Here is a 23,165-nt window from a genome sequence, read left to right as displayed (position 1 = left end):
GATAGCCAGCTTCCATATGCATTTACTGAGCCAAGATAATTTGCACTGGCATTCTGTTACAAGCAGTTATGGTGCACAAGTACTCCACTACAACAGATTTTGAGATCCCTTGCTAGAGAAGCAGAGGTGAAAGGAAAGACTGCCAAGTAGAAGGACCCATTTACCATTGGTACCCTAACAGACCAGCCCCACCTCCGACACTTTAGGAATGCTCCAAGACCAAGCAACCATTGATTACAACACCTGTACCAACTGCAGGGAATAGGAGTACATGCTTTTAACACCATAGAAGCAGTGAATGGAGTAGGCATCCATTACCACCAGGCAGGCACCCACAAGCTTTCCATTAGGCTTCGATAGTGAAGTAGGACAAGTTTGCCTACTGTTCGGCAGAAGACAGTCTTGAGTTCACTGAGCAATGCGATTCTCTCTCAGTACAAAATTCTTTTTTTTTAAAAAAAAAAAATCGGTGATCTTGACCACGTTTTTTCTGAATCGTTTTGCAAAAGATAGTGCTTTCTGAATTCTCTCTGTATTTGAAAAGATTACAGCTCCTTGACGACCTGGATTATGCTTAAAACATGAACGCTGTCCTATTTCAGTTGATGAGCTTGCATTGACCGTAAAAGGATACCTAACAATTCTTTTTTTGGGCTTCTTTGCACGAACTAATAAGAGGACTGCCTTTCCACTCCCTTGGACGATGGAGGAAACCTTCATAAGGAGCCTTATATGAAAAATAATTTGATGTCAAGACTTGTGCTTCTACCAACACATTTAACTTTCTGTACAACAAACTGCACTAGATTTGTAAACCAAACTATAATTGCACATCTGACACCTCTGAATGTTTTTCCTTTAACTACAGCCCCTTATTTCTTACCAAATCATTCACATGCACAATTTACACATCACACACTAGCAGATCTACAACCACACTAGGTCCACAAATACGGATTTTGTCCACTTTTTTTTATTGTTCTACCCATAAAAATGAACATACATAATGCATGCGAATAGTGTTATAATACAATGGCACGTTTTATATTCTTGCTTCAGATAGTCTCTTTTACAAAACATTACCAAAAGGCAGTGTTATTAACATTGATTAAAAAAATCTATTTGCATTATTAACAAAAGAAGTTCCAACAGATCAATAAGAGTTCTCGCCACGTCAAATATTAGTACAAAAAGTTTGGGTATTGTTGACATAATACAATATAGCAGCTGACTTTAAAGGTTACATTTATTATAAGTAACGTGAGGAGGTGGAGAGTTGAAACTAGAGAGACTAAAGGGAGCACAGTGTACGGCACACAGCACCTAGTGGTCCAAAATGGAGTGCATAGCCTGAAAACAAATGAGGGCCTGTTACTGTGACATATGGAGTCAAAGAATGGCCTTTGAGCGATATTGTCAGAAATGAGGGTCTTAGTGAAACGCATCGCTGTTACCCTTTAGTGGAACAGGTAGCAACGAGACAATCACAGTGACAAACGACAGGTATCAGAGAGGGCATTTTACAGGACATACATGGTCAATTACAGCATGTCAGTTTCATACGGCGAAAGTTTTGAAGGCATGTGACAGAGCCTGCAATGAGACGCATGCAATAGTTAAGTGGGATAAACAGTCAGTGAAATGCAAGGTCAGCATTGAGGATTTGTCTATGGTATTTGGTGTTTACAAAGCGGTCACAGCGACACGGTGTTGGCAAAAAGATTATTCACAGTGGAATATCAAGTAGGTGGGAATGGCATGTCACAGTGATTGTGCATTGCCCATTTATCTTGCTTTGATTTCCTCAGAGAGGACAATCATAGGAGTGTCAGTGTTCAGGGACCAGTCACTGTGACAGTGTCAGCATGGAGGAGCCAGCCAAAGAAGATTTAAAGTAATCATTATTTGGTATGAACAGAACATTAAAATGTATGGGGATTCTATTTTCTCCAAAAACACTGACATTAGACATGTTAAGAAAGTCCACCAACGTGCACAAAAAAGGGGCCATAATTCACGCCAGTACAATACCTGGGCATCACAAGGCATATGGGTGAAAACATAGCTTACCATGTACATCAGATCTGATACCATCCTGAGTGGCTCACATCAAACAGACAACTCTTCTTAAAAGGGAGCGTGCATATACACCAGATAGCACTTGGAGCATATCTGTAACCCTCAGGAAAAAGGGGGGGGGGGGGGGGGGGGGAGGGGAGAGGGGGGGAGGAGGGGCAGAAGAGGAGTGGATGTGCATATACAGTTGTTCCAAGTAAAAAAAGGGGCTAGTACAGGTACACCTCCACTGAAGAAATTGGACTGGGCACTTAATGCCTTGCCTAGAGAGTGCATGTGGCTTGCTCACAGGAATTTTTGGAGAAAAGGAATTCAAATATATAGTCCTTACTGAAAAAGAAGGTTGTGCTCATTATGTCGTTTCTAGACAAGTTATGCATACCCATGCCGTCCTAAAAAGGCAGACGTGTATACAAAGACCGTAAAGAAGGATGTGCAACAACGTATTTGAAGCTGTAGAACTGGATTGGATGGAGTACATGTAAGGCTTCTGCTACAGAGGGGGAGAAGGGGGAGAGGGGGCGGTGGTGGAGGTTTGAGGCACAGGTGAAGATGACTATTTTTGATCCCTTAAATGTTCACAAATAGTCTAATTTGGATCCACTGGCAGCCATATGACCATTTGCTCTAAATATATTCACGGAAGGCAGAGTGTTGCTTGATTCTCATTTCTAACATCTTGGGTTCATTAAAGTTCAATAAAGGTCAGTCTTGATATCTGAGCGATAGGCATGTTTTGTTCTGAATCATGTTACAGTCCTACAAATAATTTGTTCCGATCTCCCTCAGCACTTTAGGTACATTACAGTTTAATAAACACTGAAAATAAAAAACAACTGTCTGATGCTCCCAAACGAAGAAAAACGCACTTCGGTCCTCAGAAAAGTAATTTACCCCTTTTTGACTGGAATGCAAAAACATTTTGCTGATGGAGTGCTTATGAGTTAATGTGCTGTGTCGCTAGGACAGTAAACTCAAGAGTACCCCAACTTTACTACGAAGGCAGAAGGTCTATGAAGGCCTCCAAAAAAAATCTACAATAAAAATGATGCACCACACTGTAATTATAGCGTGCAGTGAGTCTAAAGCCCCAGCCCTATCATTTCTAGATTGTTTGTACACTATAAGATGACTCCATGAATCATTGAAGACCCGCAGACACCATGAACAGATGCAAGCTCAAGGGTTACTTGATCAAAGATGAGCAGTACATTCACTTCCTCTACTAAAGTGTGCTTTAACAATATAATTGTATAATGAACGTTGGCACAACACTAGATGGGTTATTATTATAAAAAAAAATACCATGTAAGTTGTCAACGACCATCTGGCACCAGACAAACATCAAACAGTTCAGTATCTGACAACCAGAAAGTACACACCATTTTAGAGTGGACAATAACACCACATGTGGCATCAAGAAGACCGAATTAGGGCTCGAATAAAAAAGTCAATTTTAGGCTTGCAGGTTAGTCTCAGATTTTCCACATATATGTGCACCCCAGGTCTACGGCAAGCAACTAGTTAATCTGCCTAGCGTTAGAAAATATTTCTGCATTAGGCCTTTATGACAATACTAGTGGCTGAAACAAGCTCAAAACCTATTGATCATCTACAGGTAAGGGACCATTACAGCCCGTTACACCTACCCTGTATATTGTGTAGCGTGAACTTAAGTTTTTGATGTTAACAAATAGCCTTCAATAATTTTAATTGCAGGACTTCAAATGAAGACCTTTCACCATGAAGTCTATAGGCACGTTGGAACTTTCGCAGACATAACACGCACAGAAGGAGATGCACCAAGAAGAAACCAGGCATCCCTAAACTTTAGAGTTCACATTCAGAATTAGGGAAGCATACGCTTTTTTATTAAAAGAATAATACAACTGATCTCAAAGCACAGGGAACCTTTCAAATAAAATGCTAAATATAATGGAGGTTCACTAATCTCTCAAGACGAAAATTATCCCAAGGTGTACTCTCAAACAACTAAACTGTAGCATGGCCCTCAAAAAACTTACAATAACTTAAAAAAAAAAAAGACAAGCCTGTAAGGATAAGACTGCTTTATCATTTCTCTCCAGACCATTCCTTTTATACCAAATGTCGTTAAATTATTGGTCTTCTATCCAAATGAGATTAATGTAGGGGAAAGGTTGGAAAAATAATCCATGTCCTAACCAAGATTAACTTACGCCAAAACAAATAACGCTCTTCCACTTAAAATGTCTTCCTGTAGCTAGGAGGAATGTGCTTATTATTACCCTTTATTACGCACTGAGCCAAAGCTCACAGCTTTAAAATGTCATGCAACAGTACTGAAGCACCTTGGCAATGTATCTAGTCTTGGTGCCTGGGACCGAGAGAGTATGGATCAGTGGGTTTCGAAAACCTTCTGCTGGTGCACAAAGAATAAATCATCACTTACCTTGTGCACTGCACCGCTATTGTGCATTTTACGATGTCCCACAAAGCTTTTATTCAGTGCTCTCCTTCACCCCAGTTCAAAGTCTAGCTTCAGGTTTATTTCACGCCACAAAGTCTATCTAGTGCACCACAACACAAAATAAGTGGTGCTCTGTGTCACGGTGTGGCAAGTCCACTTCAAAGCTACCGCATACAGCACCCTGCCTACAACGCTCTGTATCCTCATTCAGGTTTACACTAGACTTTAGATCACTTTTGTTTATGATTTTAGGCTGCTGGTCACCGGGCATCAAATGGTGCTACATAATACAATTGAAGACTTTGGCAAAGTACTGCATGTGAAAATAACAGCACTGTTATATACCCACCCTGGGTTTACAACCAGCAAAAGTATGGTCTACATCTTATACTAAACAAACCATACAGTATCGGTCTGGCACAGGTCTGAGCAGTGTGCAAATGAAAATAAACAGTCATTGACGCATTTTGGTGTACAAAACCAGGTGAATGTGCTTATAGAGAGCATGTGAGGAAGCACCAGTGGAGGTCAATAAATGGCAAGTCGCTCTCACCAGCCACTCAGTCCCTGGATAAGCACCTCTCATCCATATCAGCTGTACTCCGCCCTTCAATGATGGCAAAGCAGATCTCCACAAGGTCCCCATTCTCGCTGTCCAGACAGCAGACTTCCTCTAGATGGCCTTCTGGCTGCTGCGTCTTATTCCTTGCTCTACTGACAGGAAAAAATGATCCACTGTGTCCTCTCACTGACTGAGGGCTGCTCTTCCTCATCATGTGGATCAGAGTCTTTCGCACCGGTCTTGCTCAGGTGGATGGTAGAAGGGATGGTTGAGTGGCATGGACTGCTGGTTATCTACTTCCATATTTACCAAAAGTGGATCTCCTGCAGAACACGCTCGAATCCGACACAAATGACGCACCCCTTTTGGAAGCGCATAACATCTTTAACTGGTCAAGTTGTTACACAGCTGCCTGTGGAGCTCTGATGCAAATAGGAAAGACCAGCAAGCACCCGGCATCGGGAGGAAGCGTCTGAATGGCGGTCGGAGGCAGTAAGTGTTCCCAGATTGAGAGAATGACGGAGCCACACTCAGCTGAAGTCCTCGTCGGGGTTCTGTTGATCGAGCAGACGAACATGCGTGAAAGGAAAGTGTCCACATTTGTTGTTGCACTCTCCCTCCCACTGACCACTAACATTAATCTTGGTCACTTTTACCAGGTCACCGACCTGCAGGGAAAAGAAAAACAGATTTTTAGCATAAACTCCCAAGAATCCACTCGTTCCCATTAACACAAGGAAAAGTTAAAGAAAATCTGCAGACTGGACAGGTAGCGAACCTCTACATGACGTGGAGGCTCACTGATAATGGTACCAACAAGAAACGGAGGCAGTCACCTATATGGCAGACAGGAAAAGCTAATGCATGTACAAGCAACACAATAGACAGGAAGATAGGGGGAAAGATCAAATGAGATTGTGACAAGTACCAGCAAAGCCAATAGGTCTTGCCTTTACAAAACAGTAGACTTTGCTATTATTCGTAAAGTATGGCTTAAAAAAGAAAAGATTTCCTCCTGGAGGAAAAGCAAACGTTTATGGTATCTCAAAACTGTACAGAGAAGTTAATGTTTTTAATCTTTATAAATGGTTTATTTTTCAAATACTTTCCCTCAGGAAACACTGATCAAATGTAGGTAATGGAAGGATACAAGCCAGGCAATAAAGGGATTGTAAAGAAGTCATGCACTAGGGGAGGGAAAAAATACAAGATGGACATCAATCGAATAAGCAAGCAAATTAGAGTGACAAAGTCAACCAATGGAAAGGAATGGGCAGGCTGCAAGTTCACAATAGGTCTTTCACAACCAGACAGCTAGTAGGCAAGCCCTAAAAATAAAAAGGAGGAGGGTGGAGATTGTGATTGGAAAGGGAGGACAGATGTCACAATACTCAAAGAATAGCGAAGAGACCAATCGTCACACAGGTGGTCAAAACGAACTAGACACAAAGTGTGCTGTAGGACATTTAACAAGCTATTCGAATCTCAGCTAGTGTTCCTTGCAATTATAGAAAGCTCCCAAGAAGTGGAGCGCTGCAATTTAATTTTACTCTCAATGCTCTCCTGAATGTCCATATAAAGACCAAAAAAGATAGAAAATTACATTTGTAGTAGCTCAACTGGGCAAACAGATTCAAAATAGCTGAAGTCCAGTGGGGGGGAAAAGTGAGTAAGCAGGTCAGTCAAAGAGACAAATAAAACAGTCAAGTGGCCAGCAAGTTGAAGCGGAATAGACAAGGTATTTGATAAGTGGCATGATGGTCTGGTCTATGCAACTTGTAGTACAAGGTAACCAAAAGGCAGGCACACAAATATGAAGACTGTATAATGAGACACCAAGACCAATCTGTGAAAGTATGTTCAGCAGTGTCCACACTTTCATAAAGGACTGTGTTGCTCAACAATAGGAGTGTCTGGCTGTGGGCATCTTAAAAAATAAAACAAATTACACAAACACTGGCTCAGCAAATATATTCACTGTAGAAATGAAAAGATGTGCACCAAGTCAATTATTCAGATGAGGTGAGATCTGGAAAGCAGTTTGTCTGCCGAGCTACAGCTCCCGCAGGACATGCAAGTGTAAACGTTGATTAACAAGGAATACAACCAATTTACAAAGCTCCCCCATCCCCAGTCCGCATGCGATTGGGCCGAGGGTTGAAATCTTTACCCCAGATTCATTTGAAATGCAAAGTTCCTCCTAAACAAACCATCCGAGTAGGATTGAGTGGGTTGTCAGTGAACAGTGTAGCTGGATTTACTAATGAGACCCTAGTAATAGTTCTACTCTGCAAGCAGGTTTATGCCCTTAAGATGAGACCACAGCAGAGGCTCCGAGCCTAGCGAGTTAGGGAAAGCGCACAAATACCTGCTGCAGACAGGTTACACAGCTGTTTGAGTGCAGACTAGGAGAGGTGGAGGCACGGGCAACCACAAACTGTTTAAAAGCCGTAGGCAGTAGACTGCATGCAAATTAGGCAAACCATTTGAAGACACAAAACATTGGAATCACACCAATCTTGTGGTACTCCAGGATGCCTCTCCGTCTCATTGAGACGAGACGATTTCAGTGCAATTACAAAAAAAGTCTCACTTGTGACTGCAAACTTAATTGCTGAAAATTGTTTTCGCAGAAGGGTTTTGTAATCCAACACACCCTCAGACCTACATACATATGCTATCATAATGAATAACCAAGGAAGACAGTGTGATGGATCACAATGGGCTTAAAACAGAACTCACCCATCATCTCAGTAAAGAGGACTGCTTACCAAAGCTAATCAATACCAAGGTGAGGCCAACTGCTAGTGCATATAATAAACTTAGCGCTTACAGACTCTTTTGCTACCTCCTCAATTGATAACTTAGGATCCTGGAAAAGGCTGGTTAAGCAGACCGCCATCCAGGATAATGGCCCGAAAAAAACAGAAGCTTTCCTAGATCAGATGTTCAATTTTAACTCTACCTGACTTAGAGCCTCTTAACCACATACCTAGACAGCTTGCTCTGCTTGCTAAACGACCAAGAGGACACCTGTTTCGAATTTGACTACCTCCGAACTATGAATATACTGCAAAAACACCGTCTTACCCCTGCGCCCATTTCAGTGCCAAGTGCTTTAGACTATAAAAACCAGCTTTAAGAATGCCCAGGTTATAAGCATCAACTTGGACGATCACTCTGGTCTGCTAGGTAATCCACATCTGACTTTCTACCTGTGCAGTCCGAAAAATATTGCAGATCTCTGTAATTCCGTTTGTGCATCATCCCTGAATTAATATACAGATAACCTAGCGAACCATCTTCGAGAAGAAAGCCAAAACTTAACCCCACCCTACAATGTGCTACCTGGTTTAATCCATAGCAGATCACTAGGCACTGCACCCTATTAATTACAGCAGCACCAATAGACCACCTGGATACACGCGAGTTTACGAAATACAAGTACATTATACAGGCCTGTAAGATTAGAGCACTAACTTGAGTGCTTGCCACTGACGTTTGAGTCTTACCCGATGGCTAGAGATTTGAAGCATGGCATGTCTAATTTAAATTCCTTCAGAGGCATAAAAAAAAAAAACACAATTGCCTAATATTAGCACCTAATCTTAAAAAGTGTTCGCAATCGAGAAATTTATCTTTTTCCATACATCCTATGTGCCTCGTCATTCCCGTGAAACTTCAGCTTTATTGATTTTATATAAACTCAAATATCAGTGGCAACCACTTTCAGAATGGCGAAAGTAATCAAGAAAATAAGTTGTACAGGAAGAAAGTCTCAGTCCAGTGTTCTGGCTCATTTACTGATGTCCTCCATTTCCCACGGATAAAATCAATAGGTGCAGGGCGAGAAAACGGTTAGGAAGGACGAATCAGGCCAACCATAACGGAGCGCCCTCTAACACTTGGGCTGCAGTCCAGGGCCATCAGCCACACAGGATCTAAAAAGATCAATCCACACAACAAGTCCATCTGTATCAAACAATGGGCTCCTTAGCAAGCCAGAGAGCCGCATGTCAGACGAGGCCGCATCTCTTTCACAGGACAGTCAGTGGCCATCCAATCTCACAACACAAGACAGCAAGCTCCGAGAGCTTTCGCCCTTTCTCTGGCGTGTTTCTTGGCAGTGTTAGTCGTCTCTCTAGCCTTCATGCACTGGCTGAAGACAAACAGGGTAGAAGCACTGCTGGGCTTACCCCTTTTAAGGGTCTGTCCATCTCAGTGTATATCGGTTAAATGTTAAAGAAGTGCAGAATTATTGGGCTGTCAGTGTGGTCCCTCACTTTCTACCTGCTCCTCGAATCCTCCTTTCTAGTGGTCTGCTTCTTACCGGCACTGACATGCATCAATCTCAATTCCTAAAACTCTTCTTGTGCCTGCAGGGCAAGGTCATGCTTGCCGCTTATGGCGAGTGCCTCTTCGCTTCTCACCTGCAGCTTCCTCCAGCGCTGCCAATGGCCTGGGCGCGATGTCTATCTAAGGGAGCAGTCTGGTCTGCATACGTTCCGATGGCTACTGCCGACTAATCCCAGATATTTTCTCCTGTGATTTTATTAACCCTATCACCCTAACTCCATTGTCTCAAACTGTTTTAAGGAAGGTCAAAGAATGGCGGGATGCTACATAATATAGGTAAACTTGATAACTACTTCAAGGACTAATACTGCAGGACACTCTGAACCCTTTGACAGTTATCATATTGCAAACTTATCACTTGCTCGGGATGACCAAATCTAATCAAGGGTAAGTCAAAACGGTGTTCAGAATGTTCAAAAACACACAACTAATCCTTCAAGACCACAAAGCACCAAAGGCCACCATCACATTATTCAAGCATAGAAATGAACCACAGCACATGCCTAAACTAGGGTTGCATATTCGGACTCCTCCTCATGCCCATACCTATAATGCCCAGGTATGTTGAGTCCTTGCACATCGCATCCAAATGATGTCTTTGCTATAGCAAGAAAAAGCACACGGCCATATTCACCTGCTATGCCTAGAGTTCGATGACATGTTCTCTCCCTGTAATGGACAAAACGTGCACCAACTACAATTAATACCATCCAAAAACGATTAAAGCCCTGGTCAGGGCTAGGCCACCACAGCCTCGCGGAAATAGCTAGTTTCCAGACCTTGCACTCCGATCATAGAATAGGAAGGTAGACTGTCCCAAACTAAGTCTACTGGAGCTGATATTGTTGCACCATTAGTCACTCCAGTCTCCGATTTCTCTCCCAACCTTAACCAGTCTTGAGGTGGAATAACTTCGGACCGCTCTTTTCTCTTAAATGGTTATTCACAACTAAACAGCTTGTCGGTGCATCGATCCTGAAACCCGCAATTGTAAATCTTTTTATTTCACCTAACTTTTGAAATTCAAAATGTTCAGAAACACAATGTTGCTTCTGAGGATAGTCAACCAAATTAGTAAACCAAGTTTCAATGTATTTTCCTGTAGCAAAACGCGTACATTTCTTTCACTTGTATCAGCTTGTGGCTGCTGCTTTAGTTACGTTAGATTTCCCAAAATTAAATAGTTGTAAAAAGTTGTTTAAAGGGGAGCAAAAAAATACGAAAGCGTACACCAAGTGTCTAAATGAATGATGGCCAAGCACACAAGATTTTTCATGGAGTAGTCCCCTACTGGTTTGCATTTCTTTGTACTCTGAAGCTTGTATCCCTGCATTTACCACAGTGAGATGAAAGTGCAAGAAAGAAGACGTGGGACAACTTTAAATAACATAACAGTGCACTTAAGTGGAGGCAATGCGGCACTCCAAGACGGTAGGCAATGTCTGCAAAGATAAGGGGAGGATGTTGGGTGTGAACATATTAAAGTTTCAGCCGGGTTAGTCAGAAAAGATCAGCATTAGTAAAGCCAGTAGGCCTAGTGCTGGCTGACACTTGGCTTTGCAAATTAGACAAATTGGATAACAGCTGTCAGTCAAAGCTCCATTGACTAGTGCCGACCCGATTGTAGCCCACCACCAGCACTCATGCCTACATTGCTTCAGCTCCCAATTTTGAACAATGCCTTCAATTTAACCAGCACAACCTTTTAAATCTCCAATGCAAATCAGTAAGCTCGTTGTGACCTCTCGGCCCAAACGTAATAAAATAACACCGCTGAATCTACATACGTTGTTTAAGATCACAAACTGAAGAGTAGCCTTTTCACACTTGGATATAACAAAACATTGCATGGATTTGTATACAATTTCATATACAGCACGTACTGACCGAATGAGGCATGGCAGTGAACAAGCAAACACCATGCATTTGCTATCCAGCACCATTTTTGCTTGTTGATAGTGCAGTATATTAGCTGCTCCCCAATGGACACCAAACCACTACAACGGCAATACCTGCAGACTAGTCACAAAAAAGTTCTCCAATGCACGTTTCCATACATATTACACCTTCGCTATACAGATATCTATTTGCTATACCGATATCGATCTGTATGACCCCTTTCCAAAGGCACAGCATGCCTAGACTTTCCTGATCCCAGAACTATCACCTCCTTTGCAACACCAAGTGCATGAATCTTCAGGTTCCTGCAACTTGCCACCCACTGTCTAAAGCCTTCAATCCATTACCGTGCTTGCATAATTAGGAATGAGTCGTGCGTGTAGGTTGTATGCATAGCAATTACTTTTGCTGCCATCAGTTAAACTATAAAAACCAGAGTTAAATATTTGTGAACCTCCAGGAATCAGACAAAAGATTAGGAAAAAAATAAAAACAAAAATTGACAGTTTTCACTAACATCCACTTCACAGCACAATATACACTTCCTGGATAAATGAGAATGCTGACCACTCCTGCTATTCAACACAGGGTCCATGACAATGAGGCAACAGTGATCCACTGCAAAGTAGCAGAGAATGTGGGAAAAGAAAAACAGCTGGGTGCCGATAATATGAACATGGCACATAGCAGAACTACAGTTCATACAGTATTCAAATCCTAAACAAGAGCACCCGCGCCCCCAAGCATCGAGAACATGTTTTCTACAGCAGCATCACTAACATGCTGTTTCATCTGAAAGGGAAAGCCCTCACAGATTAGTTTCTTCTAGTCTGTGCCAATTATGTACCTCCAAAGCCAAGGCTGTCTTGTCGTAGGCATTGGGGACTCGCTTCTGGATAACCCTGGCATAAATAGGCCCATTCTGGAGGTTAGGAAGCGGAGTGTTGATGCTGGGTTGGGCATAGGGCCCTGGCTCAGTCCCACCCAGTGGTTGGAGGTGGGAATTTTCCTGGTTACCTCCAATCAGACTTGGTACTGAAGTAGAGACAGGCCTGTACTTCTCCACATAGGGAACAGGTATCATTCCCCTTTTTCCGTCGTTGTCCTCTGCATTCCACCACTGCTCCTCAGGCTTATCCCGAATCTTCAGGATGTCTCCCTTTTTAAAGGGCAAATCCTCGTCGTCATTTCCAGTAAAGTCAAAGAGGGCCCGCACATACTCTGCTTCTTCCTGCCTCAAAGTAACACCAGTCTGCACTGACTTGGTTACAGGTTCAATCAATGTGGTAGTGTCCAGGTAGTGGATTTTATAGAATTCCAACAAAGCAGGCAGTGATTCAAATTCTTGGTCACCTATGCGAAACCGGGGAGGGTTAGAACCTGAAAGAGAAAAGAAAATTAGTATTACAAGACGGCAGAGCGCATCAGCCAGTTCAAATGTAATTGCCTGGGTTAAAATGCAGGCATCAGAAGAATAACTAGCTTTCAGAATAGGCATTTATTCACATGTAATTCTATAACGTAGGTTGAAACTTTACAAAAAAGGTTAAGAAGTGTTGCGATGAGAAGGCTGACGATGTTCTACTCTACTGGAATGCACTGACGTGAATGCTCGTTACCAAGGGTAATAAACAAGCAGCAGGAGGGATTACCCTCCATATTCTGTTGACTACAGGTCTTGCTCGACCTAAAAAGAGCAGGTAAAACAGTTTAGTAGTAGTGCAACACAATTTAGGAAACTGGATTGTACGTTGATCTCAAAGGACAAAAGCTAATCCCTTGCAGCAGCATGGCATTAGATTCCACTGGATGCTTTTATGGTTTAAGCATAGTTTTATTGTAGAACCAAGGTGCTAACACTGCACGGCGGACCAAGAGGAGGCATAAGTGGCTGCGTGTTACTGGGAAATAGGTGCTGAAATTAAAGCTATGTATACAAATATGAAACAGTGGTTTCACAGAAGAAGAAAAAAAAAAAGACGTACGAGTTCGTAGTTTATGGCACATTACATGTTTTGGTTTAATAGCAAACCTGGGAGTCAATTACTGTGTTAATATTTTTTTTATTATTTTCAAAAAGAAAGAAAAACCCAAGTGCAAACAGAATAGTAGCACGTACTTTAGTCAGTGTAGTTTGTTGCATTATAAATGCCAGTGTTAGGAGTCAATTATTTAAGGTCAGAAGTTATCTTCAGACAGTTCTATGGTTAAAATAAAGGGAGTCCAACCCCCTTTTTCCGCGATTGAATCGCTTAGTCTCTGTTGTCCTATATCGATTAAATGACTTTCCTCCCTGTTCTGGACCTCATCCTGGGCAGGAGCATTTCCCTCAGTGTTCTAATCGAATGAACAAGCTGAATCCTTGAGATGGAGTGTTTCTTTTTTAATTGGTTATTGATCTCAATTGGTGCGTGTTCTTTCTTTCCGCCCCCTACCGCTGCTGTATTTTTACGAGGGCCAGGCAGCTGCAAAATGCTGGTGAGCCACTCGCTTAATTTGGCTGTGGGCACTTGCGTTTACCATCTCCCTTTAATTTGCCATTCTAACATAGCCGATTTGCGTAGTGATGCATGTGCAACCACGCGTACAAAGATACACGCATACACATCAGCAACCACCTTAGGACGGGTTCCCTTTCATAGAAAACCCATTCCAAAATTGACGACTATACAGGTGCATGCGTCTTGACGCATGCTTTCACATGCCAACAAGCCCTTGTAAAACCAAATGACCTGGTCTTTTAAGGTGATTCTTACTGACTTTGTCAATGCTTGTTCGTTTCTTCCCATTTTTGTTCAAATACCTTCATTTCAGAACTCCCTGGAGAAAGTGTCACTGTTTAAGAGTAGTAATTATAATATATTAAAATAATTATTTCTTGCTGTAAAATATACTTTTTAAATTACTACATTCTAAGTTAATCAGAACATTAAAAATAAGGAAAACTGCTTGTCAAAACAGTTATTTCACCATGCAACAAAACGCTGGCTGAACCACAGCCATGACTTTGTGAAGTGGAATCATGTATTTCTACAACGTGTAACAAATATGTGGGCTGCGACTATGCTATTTCAACTCGCATTCTCACTATAAATTTTCTGAGTACATGTCTCCCTACAGGAAAGCGATAAAAATGCAGCATTTTGGCCGTATACAAAGGTCTGAGATACAAATCTTTGTTTTAATCCAGCCAACAAGCTAGACACAAAATAGGTAAATGTATAAAGCATGCAGAATTAAAGCCGCATACTCTACACTGCTAGAGAATTCACTGTGTGCACTATACACAACGGGAATACACTGAGCAAGCAGGGACATAAGGTTGGTAAAAGAGGGAGCACCCCTCGACGGAAATGAAATGTGGGTCGGTATAATATATATAGCGGGTCGCTGAAAAGAGCAGCAAACAACCACACTGGTGGCGGGACGCGTCTTCAAAGTAAAAAAAATTGAGGCAACAATTGTGAAAGAGCAGCACAAATCAATTAAAACCTTCAGCAGGTTCAGGTGGGGGGTGTAACGGGGCTATTAAAATCAGGAGTAAATACTAACATTGTAAGGCGGCCTTTGACCACAGAAGTCACAGGCGGAGTGCGTGCGTCAGACTGTCCCACGGCACAAAATTCGAGGAACTAATTTGGAAACCGCTTATGTGGCATTAATCGTTTCAGACGAACACCATAAAAGCGAAGAATCGGCAGTTCTACCCTACCAGAATCGTGTTTTGAGGTCCACACACAAGGCTGGCAGATTAAGCCATTTGTATCAGGCAAACTGAATGCAGCAGGAGCACAAAACAAAGCAAAACGCACAGTACCTCGTACAAGAGATGTTTAAGAAACAGTGACCACTAGCTATGACAGATTTAAAGTTCACATCTCGACATTGGTAATTTCATCGCTATTTTACTAAGGACCATTAGAACGTTGGACGTAGAGAAAACTCTAATGAAGATAATAGGAGTAGCTCCGGACTTATAATGGCAGGTATAAGCATCTGTTCCAACATTCCAATGTTTGCATGTTTCTCGCTTTTTACTTTAAAACATTCTACCCTTAGCGGGGATAGAACGCTCTAATAGGTTTTATTATAGCTAGCTTCCGCAGGCTATACCAGTTGTTATACCCGTTACAAGCCCGAGCCGCAGTTCAGGGCCTTCGACATCCGCTAAAGCCCTAGGCAGCAGGCTATAATAAATCCTTCTGCTGTATTAAAGAACACCAGGCATTAATAGACCAGAACGCTCTCACTGTAAGACACTTTTTGCTCACTGTTCTGAAATCGCGTATCTGTACTATCTCATAAAAAATATACTCCATCACTCTTTTTAGCGTACTCCTACATACACTTTGCTGCCTCATCGCCTCCTCTTCGTTTTACTCTCTCACCTCACACACCTACCACAAATCACTTCCTTTGGCGCGGTCAATATTTTAAACCTGAATACACCCCTTTCACACGAAATTATAATAAAGACCTACAGCCGACTCAATTCATAGTATACATGTCAGATGGCACGAAAAACCAACATCTGGAAAACACAAATTATCTACGGTGAAGCTAAATATAAACGGGACCTGCAGCGTGGACTTAGATGGCCATAAGGATTTTTAACGTAGTTGTTGACGACTTAATCAGTATTGTACCTTGCAATTTTATGACGATAATTAGTGGACCCTGATACAAAAAAAAAAATCAGTAGTTATACCGTCCAAGCGTCTAGACTAGCTTCCCCACCCCCAAACTTTCCATTCTAGTTCCAAACACCAGAGCTCTTTACTTAAGTAGATGTATCTAAAGATGCATTGGAATTGGTAGAGCGCATGCAACTGCTGCAGATAAGCGCCCAGAGACTCCACAACTCGTTCCCTTCTTTCCCAGCAGCACTTACTCCCCCTGTTGATGATGTAGTGGGACACTCGCGAGTTTTCGGACACAGAGAGCACGTAGTCCCCGGGGATTGTGGCCGAGTCGCGGACCAGGAACGTCCCGTGTCGCTGGCCTTGCAAAAGGGCCACTGCCTCGACTCGGGTCTGTCGCCCCCAGTACCAAGCATCGCGGTCCTCTGCATCGAAGTGCCCGGACATGGCGCCACCGCCCCCGAGCGCAGCCCGAAATGGCGGCCGGAAACGCGGCCTCACCTACCGGAAGTGACGTCGAGAGCCGAGATCGCAACCAATGGGTGTTAACGGTAACCGGATTATCGGTCAGACGTTGCAGCTTTTCCTGAGACTATAGTAGGTGCCACAAGTAACATAGAAAGGAGACAAAAGAAGTATGGCAACAAAATGAGGACTACATTTACCCTGTTGGGAATGGAGCTAAAAAGAAGTCAGCATGTTAGGATTTCGAATTGAATAAACTTTAGTTGCAAGAGAATAAAACTTTTGTAATCATTTACAGCAATTTGGAACACGCCCAGCAGCAAGCCAGTGCCCCTCGTTCCGAGTCCATTGCCCCGACATCGTTCTAACTATAATTATCCCATAGAACAGAGACCGCGGGGCACGTTCCATATTGCATCATCTCATATCAGTGTCCGTCTCAACACATCGTCTCCGTTATAAAAACAAGAATTGGCAAAACCTATTGGTCTTGGCTATCCGAGAGACATTGACGTTGTCAATGACAATGTCTTTTAGCCATTTGTTATGGAGTGGGATGTATGTATGTGGTGTGAATTATATAGCGTCATCGCGTATAAATATTTAGGTTGGAATGGAGTTGATTGTTGTTGTAGAATTGTCTGGCTTGGAATTGTGTGGTGTTGAGTGGAGTTATGTGAAGTGGAGTTATGTGGCATGGTGTGCAATGGCATTATGTGGAAAGTAATGTGGTATCAAGTGTGCTTGAATTATGTGGAGTGGGATTATGTGTTATGGAGTGTAATTATGTGAAGTGTGATTGTGTGTAGTGGAGTGGAATTATGTATTGTATTGTAATTGCATTTGTATAGCGCTTACTACCCCTGACGAGACGTTGAATCACTTTTTTCAGCGAGTAGCACGCTTCTCCGGGACCCATTGCGGATTAGTGTTGAATTAGTATAGTGAAACATGCAAGTAATTTTTAAGTGGTGGATAGGTTAGTCAGTTATTTGGATACGGAAGGATGGAAGAGGAAAAAAGGTTTCTATTTATATAGCGCTTGTTACCCCTGATGGGGTGTTGAAGCATGCTACTCCGAAAACCCATAAAGGATTAGTGGTGAATTAGTATGGTGAAATAGGAAAGTAATTTGAGTGGTGGATATTAGTCAGTTATTTGGAGTGAGAAGGATAGCAGAGGGATAGAAGGGGAAGAAAGGTTTGCATTCATATAGCATCTGTTACCCTTGATGGGTGTTGAAGCGCTTTTCTGGCGAGTAGCACGCTACTCCGGAACCCATAAAGGATTAGTGTTGAAAATTAGTATATTGAAATATTAAGTAATTTGAGTGGTGGATATGTTATTCAGTTATTTGGATGGAGAATGGTAGGTGGCGGGATAGAAGGGGGAAAGAGGTTTGTATTTATATAGCGCTTGCTACCCCTGATGGGGTTTTGAAGCATTTTTTTGGCGAGTAGCACGCTACTCTGGATGTGATGTGTGTAATTAAGTTCATTTCTGTGGTGTGGATTGGATGTATGTGGCGTATAGTGAAATTGTGTTGTGAGTTGGAATTATGTGGTTTTGTGTGGAAATATGTGGTGTGGAATGGAAATGTGTGGAGTTGAATTGTGTTAAGAGGAACTGTGTGGGTTTGAGTGAAATTATGTTGAGTGGAATTATGTGGAATGGTGTGTATTGTATTTACATAGATTGTTGCTATGAAGCATAGAGTGGATTTATGTGGAATGTGTTTATGTAGTATTGAGTAGAGTGTGATTATGTGGAGTTAAACCATGTGGCTTTGAGTGGTATTATGTGGAGTGTAATTACGTTTCACAGTGTGGAACTGTGTGGCATTGAATTGTGTGGAGTGGAATTATGTGGCGTCCGGCAATCCAAGAGCAACTGGCATTGCCAATGTCAATGTCTTTTAGCCACGTTGAATACCAGCATGACTGAATGTCATGTAAAAAGCGATATGACCCAGTCTGCGCTGTATTCTGAACTGACATATTTGAAAGCGCTTTCATGCGTGATAAAGAAGAAAAAGTCCTGAGTTGGATTATACTAGTGATTACCTATCTACAGAGAGGAGTAACCTGTCTACCAATCATTCCATGCTTACGAAACTGTCAAACTGGGCCGTGGCAAAATCTACCACCATCCGGGTTTCTCACCCTTCATCTGCAGTCTTGAACAGATTCCTCCTGCAGAGAAACCTAATTTTATCATTTCCTCTGAGCTCAAAGTTATCTCCCCCTGCCTTCCACGTGCTCTCAAGTTGCAAACTACTTAACTAAAAGTGTTTGCACCCTGTGCCGCGGAGCCTGCATCCTGCAAATTTGCATGCCATCTTGGAGTTATTCTTTTTGAGCCGCTCGAGATATACCGCGTCATAAACCTTCATCTTATCTTATCATCTAAACGTTAGTAAACTCAAGTTTTTTTCAAAGAAGCAAACGACAATCAATCACAAAATAAATATGGGAATATTTTAAGGCATAGTAAGTAAATGGTTTATTAATTATTATGGTTTAATAATTAAAAAGTCCGCCCCATTTCATTTACCTTAACATAAAAAATGAAACCAGTTTCATATTCTTAAGGTTTAAGTTTGGTTTTCAGCCACTAAATGACAAGTATGACTTGTTGTTATCTTTTCAAGATGGCTGCAACTCTGCAACGAAAGCTGAAGCCTACATGAAAAAGCAATCCCCAGAAAGCCTACTTCTTGATCGAACAAGTCCAGAATTGTCCGCTAATCCAGTATAGCAATTGAATCCATTAACGCAACACAGTACAAAGAATTTCTGCCGAGACTGCATGACGCTCATATTATGATGAATCAGACAACGCAAGAGAATGTAGTTTGAGTTGCTAAAGGGTGCGAGCCAGCAAATTAATAGGGAGTGCTGATCCTGAACCGAACCAGGGTGTGTCTAAATCAGAAAGTTGTACACAAGCAGAGAAAAAAAAAACGAATCAGCAGTAGCATGGCATGAGGGAGGGGGTGGGGATACGGAACAGGCGCCTACCGAAAGCAGCATCTGACATCTGACCTCGGTCTTTGAATGCTCATAAGAACAAGCTTTACATACCTGTGTACAGAAATAGAGCAGATTGGAGCGAGTGAACACAGGACCGATTGTGTGAATTGAGTGAAAATAGGACCGATTGTGTGAATTGTCTTTCAACAATGAAAAAAGTAGTTCCTGAAACAGATCCTAAAATGAGAGCAGTGGAAGAATAGTGTAATTAGTACATGCTCTCAGGAAGGGGTAAACACAGGAAGAGCATGGACATGATTTTGGAGGTAGTCAGTGGTAACAACTGTGACATCTAGCTTGTTTGCTGCTACTCCTGGCACTTCCTTTGAGACCTCAGGCCCCAGAGGGGGCAAAGCATTAGATGCAGGGGTCACAAAGGAAGTGCCAGGAGTAGCAAGGAGCAAGCTAGAGGTCACAGCTGCGACCCTTGATTACCTCCAAATGACATACCAGAGATAGAGGCTTGGCAAATGGGGAGAAAGAATGGGAGAGCAACAATGGAGTCAGCAAATGGGAAGCCTATGGGCGCGATGAAGCCCACAAAGTATATACATGTCTCTTCGAGACAGCGCATGCGCAGTCTAGCCAAGACCTAAAAAGTATAACAAACTAATAAAAAACAAATACAAATTTGAACAGAAAATAATATAAAACAACAAATCTACTGCTAGCATTAATACACACATACACACAATAATATATTGTTAATCCAATAACCGTTTTGTCAGTTCTCTTTGATATTTCTTTTCTTAATAATTTGCCTTGTTTTTCTCAAAATGGTTATGTTATTCTCAATTTTCTCAGAGCTCAGTCCCTTGAACCAACATTCTTTTCTTCCTCACCATCCATTCAAGATGACGCACCACTTTTTACATTTTCTCTATGCATTCTTCTGCACACCAATTGTCTCTCCAACCTGAATATCCAGAGGAGATTCCTGATACGTTTACTTTTTTCCACTTCATGCTGGCCCCTAATCGCATTTTTAACATCTCTACTCTCATATTCGTCACAAACAACTCTTCGTACTCATAGCTGCCAAGTTTTCAGGTTGCTTATGAGTGACATTTTTATGATTTGAGTGCGCGTATGAGTGACATTTGATTGCTACATCTGCGATACTTAGAGGGACACTTTATTGCAAGTAAGATTAAGGAATGAAGTCCATGTAAAAAGATAAATATTAGAAATGTCCACGTTTTTAGCCACCAGAGGGTCTAAAAAGGCCTCTTAACTGCCGAAATAGGGTTTAGGGCATTCCCTTCCCTTTTCTAGGGGGAATTAGGGTCTGATGTTGTGAATAAACTTCACTTGTGGTGTAGAGTGCTGACAGGCACAGGTTATGCAGAAACGCTCATCTCCAGGCTCTGACCATGTGCTGTTCCTATGTCCTGGGGCCGAGAGTGAGGTGCATGATAGCCTCTGACACTAAGATCCATCTTCTACATCCATGACTATTACTGAGAGGGAAGGGGGGGGGAGGCAGAGCAGCAGCAACCTCTAACAATATGGTCACTATAGCCTGCACCCTAAAGTATTCATTGAGGGAGCAGGGAAGGGATGTGCACAGACTGAGGTACTGGAGTTCTGTTTCACCCTGAAGTCATCAGTCAATAGAGAGGACGGTACTTTCTGATGAGCAGCCTGGTTGGGAGTAGGATTACATGATACAGATTAGAATAGTAATAAGGGGGCACTTGTGGCTAGTGTGAAGTCGTTACATTGTTGGGAAGTGTGAGTAACTTTCACTAGTACACAGCGTGAGAAGCTGGTATTTGTGATAGTGCTAAATAGATAAGCTAGCGTAACAAGCTGGTCCTGGTGGGAAGTACAGTGAGCTTGTATTGATGGGCACTGAAGAAGTGACACTGGTGTTCAATATGGTTAAGGGCAAATGGTGGAGAGTTTAATACAATGGGAATAGTGGCCTTTTTTCAGAGTCTGGCAATAGAGGCAGTGTGAAAAGATGTCACTAGATGACAGCGTGAGAACTGAAATCTGGTGGCTGAAAAAATAGCTTGTTATGGTAAACAGTGTGAGGTGGTGTCACTGCTGGTTGGTAAAATGAACTGCCATTATTAGCTATTCAGCAGCTGACACTGTGGCCACTGAGTTCACATTGGTAAAAACAGATTTAGACTCAGCACTCTAAATTTACCCCCTTTGACAAACAACAATTGTGGTCCTGGTGAAAATTATTAATTACAAGAAGAGTGTGAGTCATGAGACCTCAAAATCCTGTGATCTTCAGGACTCGAGAAGGGACAGAGGCTGAGAAAAAGCCTAGTTGAGGAAGATGACTTCACTTTGAAAGAAAGTGACTCACTTCACTGAGTAACACCGACAGGTATGCATCCCCGTACTGAGATAATGGTTGTTTCTGCAAGCAGCTCCAGAGTATGATGGGCATTTAAGCCTCCCTTTACAGGACTGAAGTAATGTAGAAACGGGAAGCATCAAGTTAAGTAGAATGAAGGTTTATTCATGGAAATTCAGCACCCACGACCAAGCACCCCTGCTGCGCCCTAGGATCTACACAACTGATTAACGTTGCTAAAATCCTGGCACGCATCGTTCAGAGCCTGATCGTGGACCAGGTTTGAACAATGCAAGGAAAACAAAACACAAGACGTCCTCGTGCTGTCTCCAGCGGGAGGACGCCTCCGACGGAAGCTATTCACTACAACTTCTCCCACCCCACAAAGAACAAAATGGAGGGATGGCAACAATGCAAATGAATGAACATGAGAAGAAAAACAATGGTTTGTATGACTAGAAAGTGAGTTCCAAAAAACTAATGAAAAATATTGGTTACAAATTCATGACAAAACATAATCATTGAGCTTGGAAGGTAACCTTCTTTGACGGGTACCCAAAACTCCAGTCTGTAAAGAAACATTACCAGTGGTTGCAACAGCCCTAGAGACCAGTGGCGGATGGTGACATTTGAAAGTGGTGGGGCGTAAACTTTCTGTCGGAGTGCACCGTGGCGAGCGAGCGCAGCGAGCGAGCTCGACCACCTTAGAGGGGGTTCGGGGGGGTTTTTCCCCCCGAGAAAATTTTGAAAAAAAAGTGGGTAAAGGGTGCATTTTCAAGCAAATTTCAGAAGCACAGAGACTAGAGCTGCAAACACACATAGAGCCCACTGCAGAGGGTATGTTCTTAGGTGAAGTCCTGCTGAAACTAAAATGCATTAACATTATAATCTCAGTTTCCCCACTTAACAAAGAGAGTCTGACTAACGTTATGCCCACTTCGCCGGGCAATTATTAATACTGTCACTGGCTGCCCGCTCTCCTGTCCTTTGCTCATTAATTCTTTCACTGGCTGTTATTCCCCCTTTCCTCTATCCTAATGTTGGCTTGTATGTTAAAAACTACAAACCAACAGGTACATGGTACAGCATGAGGTATCTGCATCACAGTGCACCTGTACTGCTAATCACATCTAACAAATTCAAAGAAAATGGAAATGGAAAAGAGGAAATGCATTTTTATTCCAAATACCACATTTCTAAAAATAGCCATCAAGTTTATGAAAGCAATGCAGCATTCTCAGAATGACAATCAATGGCTGCCCCGTGTTTCTATTGGTGAATGCTCTCCTGAGCAGGATGTGTCACCACGCTCCCAGCAGCGTGGTAGCAGTTCCCGCTGGGTTCTGTATACAAACATGGATGTCATTGG

The 23,165-nt window shown here is 42.3% G+C and overlaps 1 protein-coding gene across 1 annotated transcript; it reads right to left on the bottom strand.

The window, feature by feature from the left end:
* Nucleotides 1–957: 957 nt before the first annotated feature.
* CRK (CRK proto-oncogene, adaptor protein) lies at nt 958–16,494 on the bottom strand. The gene is made up of 3 exons (XM_085649044.1): nt 16,234–16,494; nt 12,190–12,722; nt 958–5,755 (listed from the first exon to the last, which is right to left on the bottom strand). The coding sequence occupies exons 1-3, from the start codon at nt 16,427–16,429 to the stop codon at nt 5,618–5,620; spliced, it is 867 nt and encodes a 288-aa protein (XP_085505170.1). The 5' UTR covers nt 16,430–16,494; the 3' UTR covers nt 958–5,617.
* Between the last annotated feature and the right edge of the window lie 6,671 nt (nt 16,495–23,165).

Source organism: Triturus cristatus, chromosome 3_2, assembly GCF_964204655.1.
Source record: "Triturus cristatus chromosome 3_2, aTriCri1.1, whole genome shotgun sequence".
Taxonomy (NCBI): Eukaryota; Metazoa; Chordata; class Amphibia; order Caudata; family Salamandridae; genus Triturus; species Triturus cristatus.
This window is presented reverse-complemented; position numbering and strand designations above follow the sequence as displayed.

Coding starts and splice junctions, on each gene's coding strand:
- CRK (XM_085649044.1), bottom strand. CDS start 16,429: ATGTCCGGGCACTTCGATGCAGAGGACCGCGATGCTTGGTACTGGGGG. Junction 12,723..16,233: donor CTACATCATCAACAGGGGGA/GTAAGTGCTGCT, acceptor TTTCTCTTTCAG/GTTCTAACCCTCCCCGGTTT. Junction 5,756..12,189: donor AGACAGCCTTGGCTTTGGAG/GTACATAATTGG, acceptor TTTTCCCTGCAG/GTCGGTGACCTGGTAAAAGT.